Source organism: Natator depressus, chromosome 7 (assembly GCF_965152275.1).
Source record: "Natator depressus isolate rNatDep1 chromosome 7, rNatDep2.hap1, whole genome shotgun sequence".
Taxonomy (NCBI): Eukaryota; Metazoa; Chordata; order Testudines; family Cheloniidae; genus Natator; species Natator depressus.
In genome coordinates this window covers 104,796,079-104,814,967 of record NC_134240.1, presented here as the reverse complement: position 1 = coordinate 104,814,967, position 18,889 = coordinate 104,796,079, and the positions used below count along the sequence as shown (strand labels likewise).

Here is an 18,889-nt window from a genome sequence, read left to right as displayed (position 1 = left end):
CTCTGAGTTTTAGATATCTTTCTTTCTGTTTCTGTTTATTCGTATGTTGTGAACAGTTGAAATAACCTGCATATGGGTTTGAGTTTAAATATCAACATTCACATGGACTGAATTGACAATATTGTGTCAAGCTACAGTAACTATTAATTTTAAGTTTTAGATTCTGGTGCGAGGGAATAATTATAACATCCCGGAGACATTGTTCATTTTTTAGAATTTTTATTTATATTTTTGATAGCTTAATTCCTGTCTTGTATAAGGGCTTCACTAATGTATTCTGGAGATTGACTATATATAGCAGAGGTGGAGGTAATTACATACAACCTCACTGGCTTCATTCAATGTGTGGTTATGGCCTAGTGCTTTCATGTATGGTAGTGTTTACACTAGGCTACTGTACTCCTTTTACATTTATTCTTGGGTCTAAGAATTTTTTCATCAGTTAGTTATAAACTAGGTTAACATTAAAAAATTAACAAAGGTGCCAACCCGTAATATTTTTCCTTCGTTTTTTCAAAGAAATGAAACTGTCACTGATTAAAGGAATGAACCGATGGGAATGTCATGTTAGCAGGGCTTAATTTGTGCTGCGGCTTGCCGGAGCTGACCCCAGCACCTCTAGGCTTAGCAGTTCATAGCCCCGGCACCTCGTGGCTGGCTGGGTCCAGTGATGAAGGTAAAAAAATTGCTTGAGCCCCAGCACCTCTTTCATCACAAATTAAGGGCTGCGTGTTCGTGTTTATTCCAAAGATACCTGGGGATCAGTTTGTCACAATTCCTATGACATGAACAATGCTGAAGGTGTGTGCAGACAGCTAGGATGTCAACAGGCCATTTCAGCACCAGGAAATGCTTATTTTGGTCAAGGTACCAGAAGTAGTCTCCTGGATAAAGTGCAGTGCAAAGGGAGTGCTCTCAACGGGGGTGGTACAGACATAACTGTGGTCACCACAAAGATGCTGGTGTCATCTGTTCAGGTACCTTCTGATTTCTTTTATGCATGTTAAGTATTTACTGTTGCAAATCAATTATTGTTGAGTGATACGTTAACATGTTATGGGCAAACATATTAGCTGCAAGAAGCTAGTTTAAGTAATCTTCTTTGAGCTCTGGAAATTGAAATGCATTTCTGAATCATCAGAATCTTTGTTAATAGCATCCTTAATTCCTGTGTTTGGACTTGTGCAGGCTACTCATGTTGGACTCCAGTTTATCTGAGTTCCCTGATGACTTTTATCCACTCTTATGCTCTCTCATCACGGCTGCCTCCATGGTCAACTCCCTCAATTTAATTCTCTACTCCACACTGGACTTTTGTCCCATGCTTTTACCACACTGTGCTTCCCACCAGTCCCAGGCCTGGCTCACTCCTCATTTACTGCCTCAGCGGCTGCTCCCACACTGCTGAATGCCTGGGGATAGGAAATCCTGGGACAGCAAGTTTCTACAGTTGCAAATTCATAGCCTTATCTTTCAACTCTGCCATATTCTTCATAAAACAACTTCTTCTCCTTCCTCCCTGAGTTCAATGCTCACAAAACCCACCAGCTGTTTGCTGCCTTCCTCTCTCAAACCCTTCTTCCGCATTCCCTCTCTGCGTAGGGGAATCTCAGCAAAGTGAAGTGTGTCAAGCTCCAGTGTGATCTTCTTGGATTTCCCTCTCCCATCACCCTCCCTTCTCTTCCCTGTCTCCAGTCTATCCTCCGTTTCTAACCCCTCAGCACATTACTTCCATCCTTTAACCTCCAGCCTACTGCCTTTCCTTCCACACTACCGCTTTCACTCCCTCATACCAAGCCTTTCCCACTCCTCTGGCTCACTTCCCTCTCTTTACAAACATGTCCTGGTATTGTCCATCCTTAACTGACCCTGCCTGTCTCTCTTGCATTCATTCCTATCCAATCCCTCGCTCCAGGCCTGCTCAGTCATCTGTTGTAGCCAGGAAGCTCCTGGTTCTAATTGCTCTCTCAACCACTTGGGCTTAAGAGCTTATATCTCCTGAGTGGAAGAGCTGAGGAAACACTGAAGTCTGCATCTGTATGGTAAAGGATGACCTACATGGTAGACCCAGCCCAGAGTACTCTAACCACAAGAGATGTAGCCTGGAGCATAATCCCCTGCCCCTATCTGAAGTGACAGTGGGCAGTGCTGTATGCATCTGATTGCAAGGGCCTGTCAGCAGTAACCAGGGAACAAGAGCAAGAGCCAGGATCAAAGCCCCTTGCCCAGTCATGGAGCAAATGGCAAGAGTGTGCAGAGCTAGCCACCCAATAAGGGGCCAGCAGCTCACCCAGCTGATGGCAGGAATTAACCTGATCATCCTTCCAGGCCAAGCCAAGCAGCAGCCAGCACCAAGAGCGAACAGCCTGACCCCAGCCCTACTCCCAGTCCAGGAAAATGAGCAATTGGGGTGGAGCCTCCAGGAGATATGACTGCTCCCTACAAATACATCAGAGGGATAAATACCAGGGAGGGAGAGGAGTTAAGTACCAATGTGGATGCAAGAACAAATGGCTATAAACTGGCCATCAACAAGTTTTGGCTTGAAATTAGATGAAGGTTTCTAACTGTCAGAGGAGTGAAGTTCTGGAACAGCCTTCCAAGGTAGCAGTGAGGGGCAAAAAACCTAATTGGCTTCAAGACTGAGATTGATAAGTGTATGGAGGGGATGGTATGACAAGACTGCCCACAATGGCATGTAACCAATCTGCAACTGCTAATAGAAAACATGTCTCTCTGCTTACTGGCATTCATTTTTTCCAGTGTGTTGAAGATACGTTCTTGAGGCTGGTGAATGGAGAGAACAGGTGTGCAGGCTGTGTTGAAATTTATTACAGCAGATGCTGGGGAACAGTATGTGATGATGGCTGGGACAGGAGAGAAGCACAGAAGATGTCCAGACAGCTAAGTTGTGGAAAGGCCTTTTTGGCACCTCTAAGTGCCCATTTTGGCCAGGGCTCAGGCTGAGTTTTCCTGGATGATTTGCAGTGTAGAGGAGATAGGCCCTTTGTGTGGATTGTTATCACAGAGGGTGGTTCTTGTATAATTTTGACTTATTAAATTCCAGAACAGGTGACACTGGCATCCTCCTGATGGTCACAGTTTGCCTTACAGCTTGATGTCAAAATAAGTGACTTGACTTTCAAAGGTGCAGAGCATATGGAAGCTCCCACTGATTTCCACTTAGGTGCCTAGTGCCTACTATGAATATATGTTCCTCATTGCAGGTACCTATGTTCGAAATTTTTGGCTTAATTGTAGAACTGTGGCTATTGCAAATTAATTTCAGTTTGGAAATCATTGCATAGGATAAAATACTAAATAAATCATGCTCATTTTTTTTGTTCAGGGTTAGATTTTTTACTTCATTTGTTTTCATTTTAGCCTTTAATTCATCATTTGTCAGCATAAATGGGCAACATTTGATTTTCCAAGTTGAATAAATGCAGAATGTATGTCTCATTCTGACATGGTTTAAGCACAATTCTTAAATGCTTTTTAGGTTTTCTGAGTGGTTCCTATGCTGTTTACTGAATTGATCTGTCACATATCTGATTTTTTTTCTATACTATATTGATTGCTTATTACCAAATTGTAATTCCTGTCTGGCCTAATGTGTACATTTTGCTGTTTGGAAAACTGAAGGAAATACAAATAAAAAACTGTACATTTCCTGTACATTTTTGGACACAGATTTGCTCTGCTTGCAGCTCCTTGTATGGTAAAGTACTAGTCAACATGATTAAGCATGATAGATCTGGGCTCTAAGGCCCTAATCTAGCAACCTGATCCACATGATCAGGCTCAGCAATCTGTCCAATTGCAAGATCATAGCCAAAAAAAAATTGTTTTCTTTTTAAATGAATAAAAAACTTGGACCGTGCAGTAGAAAGTTTTTTAGTGTGCATCATTGTATGTGCCCTCCATATGTCAAGCAAATGTCAAAACAAAAAAATTGTTTTCTTTTTAAATGAATAAAAAACTTGGACCGTGCAGTAGAAAGTTTTTTAGTGTGCATCATTGTATGTGCCCTCCATATGTCAAGCTTCAAACAGGCTTTCTTTGTTTCATAAGTGTTTGGTGTATTTGTCTAAGAGGTCTGAGTTATTATAGGAGACAAGGAAGTTGTTACATGCTAATGCTGCAAAGATCAGTAGAAATGTCTTTCTCTGCGGTTTTCCCCTGCAGGAAATCAAAACTTATCTGTTAAACTGAAACTTAACCTTTCGAAATTTTTAGCTTATTATTATATTAAACTGTAGATACATTTTTGGCAATAAACTAGCTCCTTAAAAATATTATCTGCCAGAAAATAAAGATTGATTGATCTTCCCCTAATCCTTTTCCTTTACAACTGATATGGAAAGTACTTGCTCTACAAGAGCCTGACTGTGTGAAGTCTTGAGTGCCCCCTGCAAGGTGCCGATAGTCCTCAGCTTCCCCCATTGAAATCAGTGGGACTTGAAGATGCTGCAGCAGCTCATCTGGCACCACCCATTTCAGGACTCTAAATGCTACTTCCAGAAATGTACACACTGAATAAGAAATATAAAAGGGTGGTCTTTAACATCATCGCTGGAACCATCTCCTAGAAGACACCACCGGCAGGCATCATCCCATAGCTGTTCAACTCAAAGGGCTGGAGTCTTAGCCACTGTAAACCAGTGTCACTTCATTGAAGTCAGTAGAGTTACATTGACTTATACCAGCTGAGGGTCTGACCAGTGGGGTCATTTCAGAAAAATTTGGAGGGTGGGTGGAATGGGTGTTGCTTTCCGAATGACCACAACCAAAGTTAGCAGGGTAGTGGAAGACATAATGGAGCATATAGACCTATGAAAAGTCAGGGGGCACAAACCAAAGTCAGGGTTGGCAACAGCCCCTTGGTCCCATAACAAATGATGCCCCCCAGCCTTGTAATCCATTGGTATGCGCTTGGCTTTTTGTACTTGCCAATAGTGGATCTCTAGATTCTGGTCCATTTCTGCTCTGTAGAAATAGAACTATAGGAAAATGGAAAGGTGGAAAATTTCCTAGCTTTAAAATATCCCTTTTCTCTCTGAGTGCACACATCAAGCTCCCTTTGATGTAAGTGGCTGTTCTCTGGGAACACTGAGGAGAGAATCTAACTCTGTCTGTGGAAGAAGAAATTATTTTTAAAAAATTAAGATGAACTAAAAACAGAGTTATTATAAACAAACCTTTGCAAAAAAACATGTTTTAAATGTATCCCATAACGCATTTGTTTTGTAAGAATCCATTAAGTTAGAGAACAAAGATCTAATTGCACAGTACACCCTTCAGATCGGTAAGTATATAAATTCTGAAACATGTTTCATTAGATTCACAGGAAACCCAGTCACACTTTGATGGTTTAACTCCTTCTTCATGAACTTTTCTCAGCCCACAGAAATGTTGCATTAATTTACTGAAAAACAAAGTGTCAATTATGTTCTTTTTTCTTTCCAAGAAATGTCACTGAGACTGAAGGAGCAAATGTGAGAGTTGTATTGAAATATATTGTAAAGGAAATTGGGGAACAGTCTGTGATGTCTGGGACTTAAATGATGCACAAGATGTGAGCAAGCCATTTCAGGACATGTTTATTTTGGTCAAGGTTCAAGAAATATTCTCCTTGGTGACATGCAGGGCAAAGAGAATTAATTCTATCTTAGGCAGTGTTTGCACAAGGGCTGACCCTCATAAAGCTGTCGGCATAACGCCAACATCATTTGTTCTGTTACAGTCTGATTTCACTTATAAAGGGAATAGTCTGGTTTTTGCAAACTGATTTTAATCTGAATTCCTATCCTTAGAGGAAGCAATGCTAAATTGCTTGTTCAATTAGTCATTTCATTGATAATATTCAGGCTTTTAACATTTTAGACTAAATCCTGAGGTCTTTATTCAGGAAAGACTCCTATTGATTACATGGGAGACTTGCCTTGGTAAAGACTTCAGGTTTTGTCCAGAATCATTTGTGATTTTTCCCTAAATTCCTTATTTTACTATAGTGAGAGCAGTGTTTGTTTTTCTAGGTTGACTAATAGGGCCTCATTCCCCATTCATTGATATTAGTGTATATCAGGAATAACTCCTGTGAAGTCAATGGAGAATCAGGCCCATAGAATTAATGTCTCTTTTTCAATGGGACTGGGACTGATGACTCTTTAGTTTTTCACTTATTTCACTTATACAAAGTTGGAACACCTTCAGCAGGAGAGATTGAGAGACATCCACTCCAGAATACCTAATATCCTGGTGATTAGAGACCTCACCTCACATGTGAGAGGCCTGTGTTGCAGTCTCTGCTCCTGAGTGGAGTTTTAAATCTGGGTCTACCATATCCCAGTGAGTGCCCTAAACACTGGGCTAAAGATTCTAAGGTGGGCGGGAGGGAGGGAGTACCGCCATCACCATATCCTCCTCCTTGTGAACCTAACCCTTCATTTCTTCTGCTTTTATTAAAAATACCCAAGACATTTTGTTCAGCCTGCACCTCAGAGTTTGATCCAAATGGTAAGAAACAAAGTTCATGAAGTTGTACTATAGGACTATGAGGTAGACAATATGGGTGACCTTTAAGTGGTGTCTTGAGCTTGCGATACATCCACAGTATGATGATCATACTTTTGAGTGAACACCTAATGTGTAACTAATTCCTTTCAGAGTAGCAGCCGTGTTAGTCTGTATTCGCAAAAAGAAAAGGAGAACTTGTGGCACCTTAGAGACTAACCAATTTATTTGAGCATAAGCTTTCGTGAGCTACAGCTCACTTCATCGGATGCAGTGAGCTGTAGCTCACGAAAGCTTATGCTCAGATAAATCTGTTAGTCTCTAAGGTGCCACAAGTCCTCCTTTTCTTAATTCCTTTTAATAGTTCCAGGGTTAAAAGGGAGCAGAAAGCAACAGGATCTCCACTGCTGTTTTCCAGCAATAAATGATGACACACATGGCAGGTTGAAGATTATGACAAATAAGCATAGATTGGAAGAGCCCCAAAACTGCTCTGATCTACCCTGGACATGGCATAGAAACAGCTCCAGTGCCACAGGATCAGAGAACAGCCACTTCCTCCTGTGTGGGCCATCATCATTTATGAGAAACTGTTTCATTGCTACACCAGGCCTCAGATCAAAAAGAATTAATTGAAAGGCAGGACAATGTTCATGAATAAACAGAGATATTCGCTCCAGGCTAAACAGGAGCCAAAGCCACTTGGAGAAAATTCAGGTACCAATGAGCAGCGGAGTATTTTGTTTCACTGGAGTGTTCTGAGACAAGGTGGGAATTTGTTAATTGAGACCTTTCCACAATCTTTTGATGTAATTCCTGCAATAATAGACTCACTTCCTCCAGTGTGACACTTTGGCATTTGGAAAGCTTATTAGTTGATGTTATGCCATCCTTACCTGGTGTCATTACATCTGAAAGCCACCACTTCCTGGAACAATCACATCAGAGTGACCACAAAGGTATTTGGTGGCTGTTTGGAATCAGTCCAATGTCTTCTCTGGAGCGATAGCCATCTGTGGATATCTAGATCTATAGATGTACATTGTTACATTGTGAAATGAAAATAACCTCCTGGGAAAACTTCCTTGGCATTGACTTGGAAGTGCAAGAAGCAAGATCAAATTACATGGCACGCCCTCTCCTATATAGACTAGAATTCATATAAATTCTGAGACTACATCTGTTTAGGTAAGCAGAAAACCCTGTGAAAAATGGGACCTCAAATGATTTTCACCTGGATGCTGCTAATAAGTGCCACTATCTTGCATGACCCAGGTATTATGTCTAAAATTTATCAGATGTTTTTCTCATTCTTGTATAAAAATATTAAAGGCTGGATTTTATTACAGGCGTAGATAGACGTGACTTGTTGGGAACTGATTGCAACTGAACCTAATAGAAGTAAAAATATTACTGAAAATTGCTAAATGGCTTAGTACAATGAAACTTCTATTTCAGTTTATCTCTTGGTGCCATGACTGAGGTCAATTTCCCAGAGAGCATATTCTAAATTGGAAATGGAAAGCAGTAATGTTGGTGATTTTTTTTTTCTGTATTACAACCATTGCGGGGGAGTGCCGCATTTCAGGAACATCAGTTAGGTCGCCCAGTACCTTTGAGGTTCTAAAATGTATATAGAGATGACAAGGAGCAGAGTGTCAGAGACGAGGAGACAAAACAGCAGCATATAGGTTAAAAATACTGAGCCTTTGTTTCTTCAAACTTTACATCAAAAACTTCAGGTAATCTTGTTAGCTTGAATAAGAGATTCTGATCTCAAAGGACAAGCATGGATATTACTGATAAGGGCTTGCCTATCAATTAGAAGAAGAAATAGATGAATGTACTTAGTTTAGGATGAAAAAGATGGTTACATTTAATTATGTCTAAAACAAGAGAGAAGCCACCCTTAGCTGTGTTCATCATCAAAGAGGATTAAAATGGACTACAAGGAGGTAGTCAAATCCAAGCACAGCAGAAATCTAATAATCTTTGGTTTTATTCAATGGATTCCCATTGTGACTTGACCTGACTTCACTAGGATCTGATGTGATTTAATCAGATTAGGTCTTTAAAGCCTCTATTTGTATTTCAAGTGATCTCGGAGTGGGAAAATTGTGAAAAATTCATGTGGGACCTAAAATCCTGCAAACCCAAGACTTCAGTATCATTGAGACTACTCAAATGAGCAAAGGCTTGCAGGACTGAGTCTCTGATAAGCAATGTAGCTTTTATAAACAGTACAATAGAATCTCGGAGTTAAAACCCCCTCAGGCATGGAGGTTGTAGCAGTGTACAATGCAAGTGCTGTAACTCAGTACTTTAGGAGAGAAAGGTGATAGGACCCGAAGGGTATGTCCTCACTGAAGTTAGCCTGGGATGATCGGCACCAGGGTCTGAGCACGTGGGTTAGCGTAGCCCAAGTGTGAGCAGCCAGGCTGTAAAGCCATACCCGAGTTACTGTTTTCAGAGTAGCAGCCGTGTTAGTCTGTATGGTTCTGCACTCCACCATGTATGTCACTAGGATTTCTGGGGACATAACCCATAGTCCTTTGTGCCGCAGTAAGCTGAACCACTCTATCGTTCTTTCCCAGTGAATTGTAAGAGAACTTGTCTGTCCTTATGGGCACAGGAAAAGGCATTGGAGGATTATCAGCACTCAAATGATTTAGCCTGTGTCCTCACTGCCAAGGAAGCAGGTTACCAACCCAACTGAAAGCAGAACCAGTCTCTAGCCCATACCTCCAGCCATGCATACTAGCCCAAGTTGAAAGAACCATTAAACTTGGATCAGAGAGGCAACACTCAGTTAAGATCCTGGGCAAATTCTGCAATGAAGACCTCAAGAGGCGGTAGAGCACCAGATAGTCTTCGATCTTAGTTATCAGTAGCATCCTTTCTTTCTTCATCCATTATACTGTCTCAGAAGCTTTTACCCCATCTTTTCAGTTTCTTCATCATTTATTACTTCAGAATGCCACTACGAGATATAATTCACTATAGCTGACATACTAGCCTATGGGTGAAAAAATTATCACATTAATTATCATTATGTTATGATCATCATTTTAAAGATAAGGACAAAGATTATATATTAGGAATCAAGATAAATTTTACAGACACTCTCTTTATGATCACATATAAAGATATGCATATTGTTAAGTTACTAGTTTTCTCCCACCAGATATTTATATCTGCACTCCTATTTCCCCCTTAAACTTCAATATATTTCTAAAAATTGCTTAGCATTTATATAGCCAGCAGTCAAATGATGGTTTAAATAATTTTTTGAGTGCGGAGGAAATTACTCATTTGTTTTTTTTTAACTTGTTTATAAAGTGCTATGCACATATAGAGCACAAGATAAATATCAAACAAACTAATTATTTTCAGCTGTGATTAATAATTCAAAGTCCTAGAGTCAATGCAGATCACCAGATACATACAGGTGGATGTATTTGATTCCTCACAAACCCTGTCTGGGTATTTTTGTGGTCTAGGAGAGACACCAACAGGTATCAAGTACTTGGACTCAACTCCTATATGCCACTCTCCCCAGAGAACCGAGTGCTGATGGTGTCTCTGGTGGAAAGTGGAAGGACCGTAGCCAGATTGCATTGCACTCCAGTAATCCCCAGCTAGTGGTTAGTACCTTGGAGACCATTAACAGGGCAGGCCCAGACCAATGGGTTTGGGGCCAGGCAAAGAATCCAGGAAGCATTACTGACTTACTGATGACTCTTCACTCAACTACATTCAGCGGAATCTGTTCATAATACAAGATCTAGCCATCAACAGGCTTTCTGTGATTAAAAAACAAATAAACAAACACACACAAAAAACCTTCATCCAGTTAACAGATCCTAGTAGCTATTACAGAACTAGGACCTTATTTTCTCTTATGTCTCTTGTCAGCCTATTCGGTTTACACAACCTCAGCTCAACTGGGTATTTCCACATCACTGAGACTGGTGAGTGGACAGGACGGGTGTTCCGGTCGTGTTGAAGTCTATTACCATGGAAGCTGGGGAACAGTCTGTGATGATGCCTGGGACATAAATGATGCAGAGGTTGTGTGCAGGCAACTTGGGTGTGGCCAGGCCGTTGAGGCCCCCAGGAATGCCCATTTTGGTGAAGGCTCCGGAAGTGTTCTCTTGGATGATGTGCAGTGCAGAGGGAACGAATCCTCTCTGTGGCAGTGCTCGCACCGGACGTGGGGTACACATAACTGTGCCCACCGTGAGGATGCCAGTGTCATCTGCTCAGGTACTCACATTTGTTTTATTTTTACCTGAAATGTATTTTGGAGGAATAACATCCAAACCTCCAGGTGGGAAACTCACCATCAAAAACTAGTCCTGAGGCAGCTGAGGGCAAGAGTGTGTGTGTGTGTGGGTATGTGTTTGTGCTTCACTGAAGTCATGTTGCCAAATAGGCAGATGGAGCTCAGTTTGCCCAGTGATCCACACAAAGACCTGGGAGGATGGTGTGTACTCCGATAAGATCCCACGAAATCAAGAGTGTTTGGGATTTCTCCTTTACTTCCCGCAAGAGGGAGTGGTGAAATCCTAGTCCCTCATCAAGAACTTGAACTCTATGGTGTAAAGAGAAGAATGGAAAGGTTTCCTCCAAGCTGGAAACTGATCCAATGGGTTTTCCCAGACCAATGAGCAATAAGACACATGATACAAGCTCATCTCACATATATCTAAACTCATTTCCCCAATTGCCTGGACCAGACTTACTTAATATTCGCATGAACATAACACTTGGGTCACTGTCTCCTTAAGTGTCCCCCCTCTCTGCCGATCCACAGAGGATATGAGTGTGTTACAACCCTTGCTAGAGTGCCTTGAGTCTCAAAATCAACATTCAGCAGCTCATGCTTTTAGCTCGGGAAAAGTATTCAAATGTCCACCTAATAAAGATGGCTTTTAATCGTCTTGAATCATTTTTAAGACTGTCCTTTTCTTTTTGCATTGCCAGCTCCACCACCTCCAACAAGCGGGCCCCCTCCAAGTGGTGAGTCTTTTCTCAGCCGTGCTTTCAATAATGGTCTTCTTATTATGTTCCTCCCTGCTGAGTTAAAGAGGCGCCCATAATTTCTCAGTGCAGTTACTGGGCTCCTCTCTCCAGTATACACACCCCAATTGCTGTGAAATGGCAGAAACCTGCAGAGGGAAATGTAAACTGTCCTAAAGTGATTTCACTTCTTTGTCTGACATTGGTAGATAATTAGCCTGCTGGTGGTGGTCCCCATCACATTTTTTAAATTCACTTTCTCGTGTCCTAGCATCGTTGATGGTGTTAAGAGACATGTGCCTGACACTGCTTCAGATATCAAAGTTATAGCCAATCTAGGACTGCTACTCAGCTGACGCTTTATTGTCTCTCAAGACTTTCCTCAGCCCCGGTACATTCCAAAGCATCCGGAGACACTGGGATTTAGTCGCACATATTTATTATAATAATGCGGTGGTTGAAATGTTTCAAATCATATCTGAGAATGGGGGCTGATTCTAGAACCATTAACCATGCAGAGTGGAAGTTCCATGGAGGAATAGCCCAATGAGGACGTTGGGACACCATAGTCACACTGAGATCAACCGATTTAGGCCAGGCTTATCAGTATGACGTTACACTCATGACTATGTGTGCCTCAGCATGAGTACAGTTGAAGAGTCAGGCCAGGAATGCTCATATGCTGAAGTACTGATGCCACGTAACTTGTGATTAAGAAGTTAATTGCATATGCCTGTCACTTGGTATTTCCATGTTATTGCGTGTCGCAAATCTTGTTGCAAAAAGAGAGTCCTGAGTCTTAAAATCAAGCGGCAGAACTCATGCTTTTAGCTCTGGAGGTCGTGTTTCAATCCGTGGTATATTGGCCAGGAGGATGCTGTCACATAAGAGCAGTCTTGTCCAGTCTTGTCCAGCATTTGAATTGCTGTGGCTTCAGATGCTTGGAATGAGCTTGCTTTGACAAGATGAAGTATGTAACCCACTGGTGAGGGTGTGTTACGGGTCTCCCTCTGTGCCCAATCCACTGAGGATATGAATGTATCTGCTACATTAGCACTCACACATTCTCCATTTGGGTTTGTAGTTTTGAATATATTTTGTCCTTCATTCACGCTCCTTCAGTGATTATCTTCTAGTTTGTGAATGTCTCTGGTCCTTCATTCTTGGAATTGTACGTCATAAAAAGTATTCAAATGTCCACCTAATAAAGATGGCTTTTAATCATCTTGAATCATTTTAAGACTGTCCTTATCTTTTTGCATTGCCAGCTCCACCACCTCCAACAAACGGGCCCCCTCCAAGTGGTGAGTCTTTTTTCAGCCGTGCTTTCAATAATGGTCTTCTTCTTATGTTCTCCCTGCTGAGTTAAAGAGGCACCCATAATTTCTCAGTGCAGTCACTTGGCTCCTCTCTCCAGTATACACACCCCAATTGCCGTGAAATGGCAGAAACCTGCAGAGGGAAATGTAAACTGTCCTAAAGTGATTTCACTTCTTTGTCTGACATTGGTAGATAATTAGCCTGCTGGTGGTGGTCCCCTATCACATTTTTCTAATTCTCTGTCTAGTGTCCTAGCATCGTTGATGGTGTTAAGAGACATGTGCCTGACACTGCTTCAGATATGAAAGTTATAGGCAATCTAGGACTACTTACTCAACTGTGGCTTTTATTTTCTCTCATGACTTTTCTCAGCACCTGTACATGCCAAAGCATCAGGAGAAACAGGGATTTAGTCGCACATTTGCATGATAATAATGTGGTTGTTGAAATGTTTCAAATCATATCTGAGGATGGGAGCTGATTCTGGAAGCATTAACCATCCAGAGTGAAACTTCTATACAGGGTGCCGCAGTGAGGGCGTGGGGACACCATAGTCACACATGTAGCCCCATTGAGAGCAACCAATTTAGGCCCGGCTCATCACTATGACGTTACCCTCATGAGTAAGTCCTACTGAAGAGGAGTAAGGTTGGAGAGCTATGATCAAATGCTGATGAATTGATACCACATAGCTTGTGATCAATAAGTTAATTGCATATGCCGGTCACTAGGGATTTCCATGTTATTGCATGTAGTAAATATTGTTGCAAAAACTGTATTACTTTTGTGCAAATAATATGCAATTTTAGGAAAAGGAAAATATCCGCTTTGCAACTTTCATAAAACCACACTGGCCAACTTCATAACTAGAAAAGAACCCCAAATTTCAACAGCTGGGTGAAAATTAATTTCCCTCTGTTTTTCCAAGGACCATTAGTGAGACTGGTGAATGGACAGAACGGGTGTTCCGGTCGCGTTGAAGTCCTTTACAATGGAAGATGGGGAACAGTCTGTGATGATGCCTGGGACATATTTGATGCAGAGGTTGTGTGCAGACAGCTTGGGTGTGGCCAGGCCATTGAGGCCCCCAGGAATGCCCGGTTTGGTGAAGGCTCCGGAAGTGTTCTCTTGGATGACGTGCAGTGCAGAGGGAACGAATCCTCTCTGTGGCAGTGCTCGCACCAGGGGTGGGGCACACATAACTGTGCTCACCGTGAGGATGCCAGTGTCATCTGCTCAGGTACTCACACTTCTTTTATTTTTACCTGAAATGTATTTTAGAGGAATAACATCCAAACCTCCAAGTGGGAAACTCACCATCAAAAATTGGTCCTGAGCCATCTGAGGGCAAGAGTGTGTGTGTGTGTGTGTGTGTGTGTGTGTGTGTGTGTTTGTGGCTTCACTGAAGTCATGTTGCCAAAGAGGCAGATGGAGCTCAGTTGCCAGTGATCCATACAAAGACCTGGGAGGATGGTGTGTACTCCGATAAGATCCCACGAAATCAAGAGTGTTTGGGATTTCTCCTTTACTTTCCTCAAGTGGGAGTGCAGAAATCCTAGTCCCTCATCACGAACTTGAAGTCTAGGACGTAGAGAGAAGCATGGAAAGGTTTTCTCCAAGCCGGAAACTGATCTAATGGGTTTTCCCAGAGCAATGAGCAATAAGACACATGGTACAAGCTCATCTCACATATATCCAAATTCCTTTCCCCAATTGCCTGGACCAGACTTACCTAATTTTGGCATTAACATAAAACTTGGGTCACTGTCTCCTTAAGTGTCCCCCTCCCTGCCGATCCACAGAGGATATGAGTGTGTTACAACCCCTGAAAGAGTGTTTTGAGTCTTAAAATCAACCTTCACCAGCTCGTGCTTTTAGCTCTGGAGGTCGTGTTTCAATCTCTGGTATATTGAGGAAGTGGATGCTGTCACGTAAGAGCAGCCTTGTCCAAAATTTCAATTGCTGTGGCTTCAGATGCTTGGAACGAGCTTGCTTTGACAAGAAGAAGTATGTAACCCACTGGTGAGGGTGTGTTACAGGTCTCCCTTTGTGCCCAATCCACTGAGGGTATGAATCTCTCCGCTACATTAGCACTCACACGTTCTCCATTTTAGGTTGTAGTTTTGAATATATTTTGTTCTTCATTCACGCTCCTTCAGTGATTATCTTCTAGTTTGTGAATGTCTCTGGTCTTTCATTCTTGGAATTGTACGTCATAAAAAGTATTCAAATGTCCACCTAATAAAGATGGCTTTTAATCATCTTGAATCATTTTTAAGACTGTCCTTATCTTTTTGCATTGCCAGCTCCACCACCTCCAACAAACGGGCCCCCTCCAAGTGGTGAGTCTTTTCTCAGCCGTGCTTTCAATAATGGTCTTCTTCTTATGTTCTCCCTGCTGAGTTAAAGAGGCACCCATAATTTCTCAGTGCAGTCACTTGGCTCCTCTCTCCAGTATACACACCCCAATTGCCGTGAAATGGCAGAAACCTGCAGAGGGAAATGTAAACTGTCCTAAAGTGATTTCACTTCTTTGTCTGACATTGGTAGATAATTAGCCTGCTGGTGGTGGTCCCCTATCACATTTTTCTAATTCTCTGTCTAGTGTCCTAGCATCGTTGATGGTGTTAAGAGACATGTGCCTGACACTGCTTCAGATATGAAAGTTATAGGCAATCTAGGACTACTTACTCAACTGTGGCTTTTATTTTCTCTCATGACTTTTCTCAGCCCCTGTACATGCCAAAGCATCAGGAGAAACAGGGATTTAGTCGCACATTTGCATGATAATAATGTGGTTGTTGAAATGTTTCAAATCATATCTGAGGATGGGAGCTGATTCTGGAAGCATTAACCATCCAGAGTGAAACTTCCATACAGGGTGCCGCAGTGAGGGCGTGGGGACACCATAGTCACACATGTAGCCCCATTGAGAGCAACCAATTTAGGCCCGGCTCATCACTATGACGTTACCCTCATGAGTAAGTCCTACTGAAGAGGAGTAAGGTTGGAGAGCTATGATCAAATGCTGATGAATTGATACCACATAGCTTGTGATCAATAAGTTAATTGCATATGCCGGTCACTAGGGATTTCCATGTTATTGCATGTAGTAAATATTGTTGCAAAAACTGTATTACTTTTGTGCAAATAATATGCAATTTTAGGAAAAGGAAAATATCCGCTTTGCAACTTTCATAAAACCACACTGGCCAACTTCATAACTAGAAAAGAACCCCAAATTTCAACAGCTGGGTGAAAATTAATTTCCCTCTGTTTTTCCAAGGACCATTAGTGAGACTGGTGAATGGACAGAACGGGTGTTCCGGTCGCGTTGAAGTCCTTTACAATGGAAGATGGGGAACAGTCTGTGATGATGCCTGGGACATATTTGATGCAGAGGTTGTGTGCAGACAGCTTGGGTGTGGCCAGGCCATTGAGGCCCCCAGGAATGCCCGGTTTGGTGAAGGCTCCGGAAGTGTTCTCTTGGATGACGTGCAGTGCAGAGGGAACGAATCCTCTCTGTGGCAGTGCTCGCACCAGGGGTGGGGCACACATAACTGTGCTCACCGTGAGGATGCCAGTGTCATCTGCTCAGGTACTCACACTTCTTTTATTTTTACCTGAAATGTATTTTAGAGGAATAACATCCAAACCTCCAAGTGGGAAACTCACCATCAAAAATTGGTCCTGAGCCATCTGAGGGCAAGAGTGTGTGTGTGTGTGTGTGTGTGTGTGTGTGTGTGTGTTTGTGGCTTCACTGAAGTCATGTTGCCAAAGAGGCAGATGGAGCTCAGTTGCCAGTGATCCATACAAAGACCTGGGAGGATGGTGTGTACTCCGATAAGATCCCACGAAATCAAGAGTGTTTGGGATTTCTCCTTTACTTTCCTCAAGTGGGAGTGCAGAAATCCTAGTCCCTCATCACGAACTTGAAGTCTAGGACGTAGAGAGAAGCATGGAAAGGTTTCCTCCAAGCCGGAAACTGATCTAATGGGTTTTCCCAGAGCAATGAGCAATAAGACACATGGTACAAGCTCATCTCACATATATCCAAATTCCTTTCCCCAATTGCCTGGACCAGACTTACCTAATTTTGGCATTAACATAAAACTTGGGTCACTGTCTCCTTAAGTGTCCCCCTCCCTGCCGATCCACAGAGGATATGAGTGTGTTACAACCCCTGAAAGAGTGTTTTGAGTCTTAAAATCAACCTTCACCAGCTCGTGCTTTTAGCTCTGGAGGTCGTGTTTCAATCTCTGGTATATTGAGGAAGTGGATGCTGTCACGTAAGAGCAGCCTTGTCCAAAATTTCAATTGCTGTGGCTTCAGATGCTTGGAACGAGCTTGCTTTGACAAGAAGAAGTATGTAACCCACTGGTGAGGGTGTGTTACAGGTCTCCCTTTGTGCCCAATCCACTGAGGGTATGAATCTCTCCGCTACATTAGCACTCACACGTTCTCCATTTTAGGTTGTAGTTTTGAATATATTTTGTTCTTCATTCACGCTCCTTCAGTGATTATCTTCTAGTTTGTGAATGTCTCTGGTCTTTCATTCTTGGAATTGTACGTCATAAAAAGTATTCAAATGTCCACCTAATAAAGATGGCTTTTAATCATCTTGAATCATTTTTAAGACTGTCCTTATCTTTTTGCATTGCCAGCTCCACCACCTCCAACAAACGGGCCCCCTCCAAGTGGTGAGTCTTTTCTCAGCCGTGCTTTCAATAATGGTCTTCTTCTTATGTTCTCCCTGCTGAGTTAAAGAGGCACCCATAATTTCTCAGTGCAGTCACTTGGCTCCTCTCTCCAGTATACACACCCCAATTGCCGTGAAATGGCAGAAACCTGCAGAGGGAAATGTAAACTGTCCTAAAGTGATTTCACTTCTTTGTCTGACATTGGTAGATAATTAGCCTGCTGGTGGTGGTCCCCTATCACATTTTTCTAATTCTCTGTCTAGTGTCCTAGCATCGTTGATGGTGTTAAGAGACATGTGCCTGACACTGCTTCAGATATGAAAGTTATAGGCAATCTAGGACTACTTACTCAACTGTGGCTTTTATTTTCTCTCATGACTTTTCTCAGCCCCTGTACATGCCAAAGCATCAGGAGAAACAGGGATTTAGTCGCACATTTGCATGATAATAATGTGGTTGTTGAAATGTTTCAAATCATATCTGAGGATGGGAGCTGATTCTGGAAGCATTAACCATCCAGAGTGAAACTTCCATACAGGGTGCCGCAGTGAGGGCGTGGGGACACCATAGTCACACATGTAGCCCCATTGAGAGCAACCAATTTAGGCCCGGCTCATCACTATGACGTTACCCTCATGAGTAAGTCCTACTGAAGAGGAGTAAGGTTGGAGAGCTATGATCAAATGCTGATGAATTGATACCACATAGCTTGTGATCAATAAGTTAATTGCATATGCCGGTCACTAGGGATTTCCATGTTATTGCATGTAGTAAATATTGTTGCAAAAACTGTATTACTTTTGTGCAAATAATATGCAATTTTAGGAAAAGGAAAATATCCGCTTTGCAACTTTCATAAAACCACACTGGCCAACTTCATAACTAGAAAAGAACCCCAAATTTCAACAGCTGGGTGAAAATTAATTTCCCTCTGTTTTTCCAAGGACCATTAGTGAGACTGGTGAATGGACAGAACGGGTGTTCCGGTCGCGTTGAAGTCCTTTACAATGGAAGATGGGGAACAGTCTGTGATGATGCCTGGGACATATTTGATGCAGAGGTTGTGTGCAGACAGCTTGGGTGTGGCCAGGCCATTGAGGCCCCCAGGAATGCCCGGTTTGGTGAAGGCTCCGGAAGTGTTCTCTTGGATGACGTGCAGTGCAGAGGGAACGAATCCTCTCTGTGGCAGTGCTCGCACCAGGGGTGGGGCACACATAACTGTGCTCACCGTGAGGATGCCAGTGTCATCTGCTCAGGTACTCACACTTCTTTTATTTTTACCTGAAATGTATTTTAGAGGAATAACATCCAAACCTCCAAGTGGGAAACTC

The 18,889-nt window shown here is 42.3% G+C and overlaps 1 protein-coding gene across 1 annotated transcript in view; it reads left to right on the top strand.

Moving 5' to 3' along the window:
- Nucleotides 1-785: 785 nt before the first annotated feature.
- LOC141991351 (scavenger receptor cysteine-rich domain-containing protein DMBT1-like) overlaps nucleotides 786-18,889 on the top strand; it is a 56,233-nt gene continuing 38,129 nt past the window's right edge. Inside the window, 6 exon segments of the mRNA XM_074959648.1 lie at nucleotides 786-867; nucleotides 5,255-5,308; nucleotides 13,328-13,381; nucleotides 13,796-14,098; nucleotides 16,145-16,465; nucleotides 18,485-18,814. Of these exon segments, the coding sequence (XP_074815749.1) occupies nucleotides 786-867; nucleotides 5,255-5,308; nucleotides 13,328-13,381; nucleotides 13,796-14,098; nucleotides 16,145-16,465; nucleotides 18,485-18,814 (1,144 nt within the window).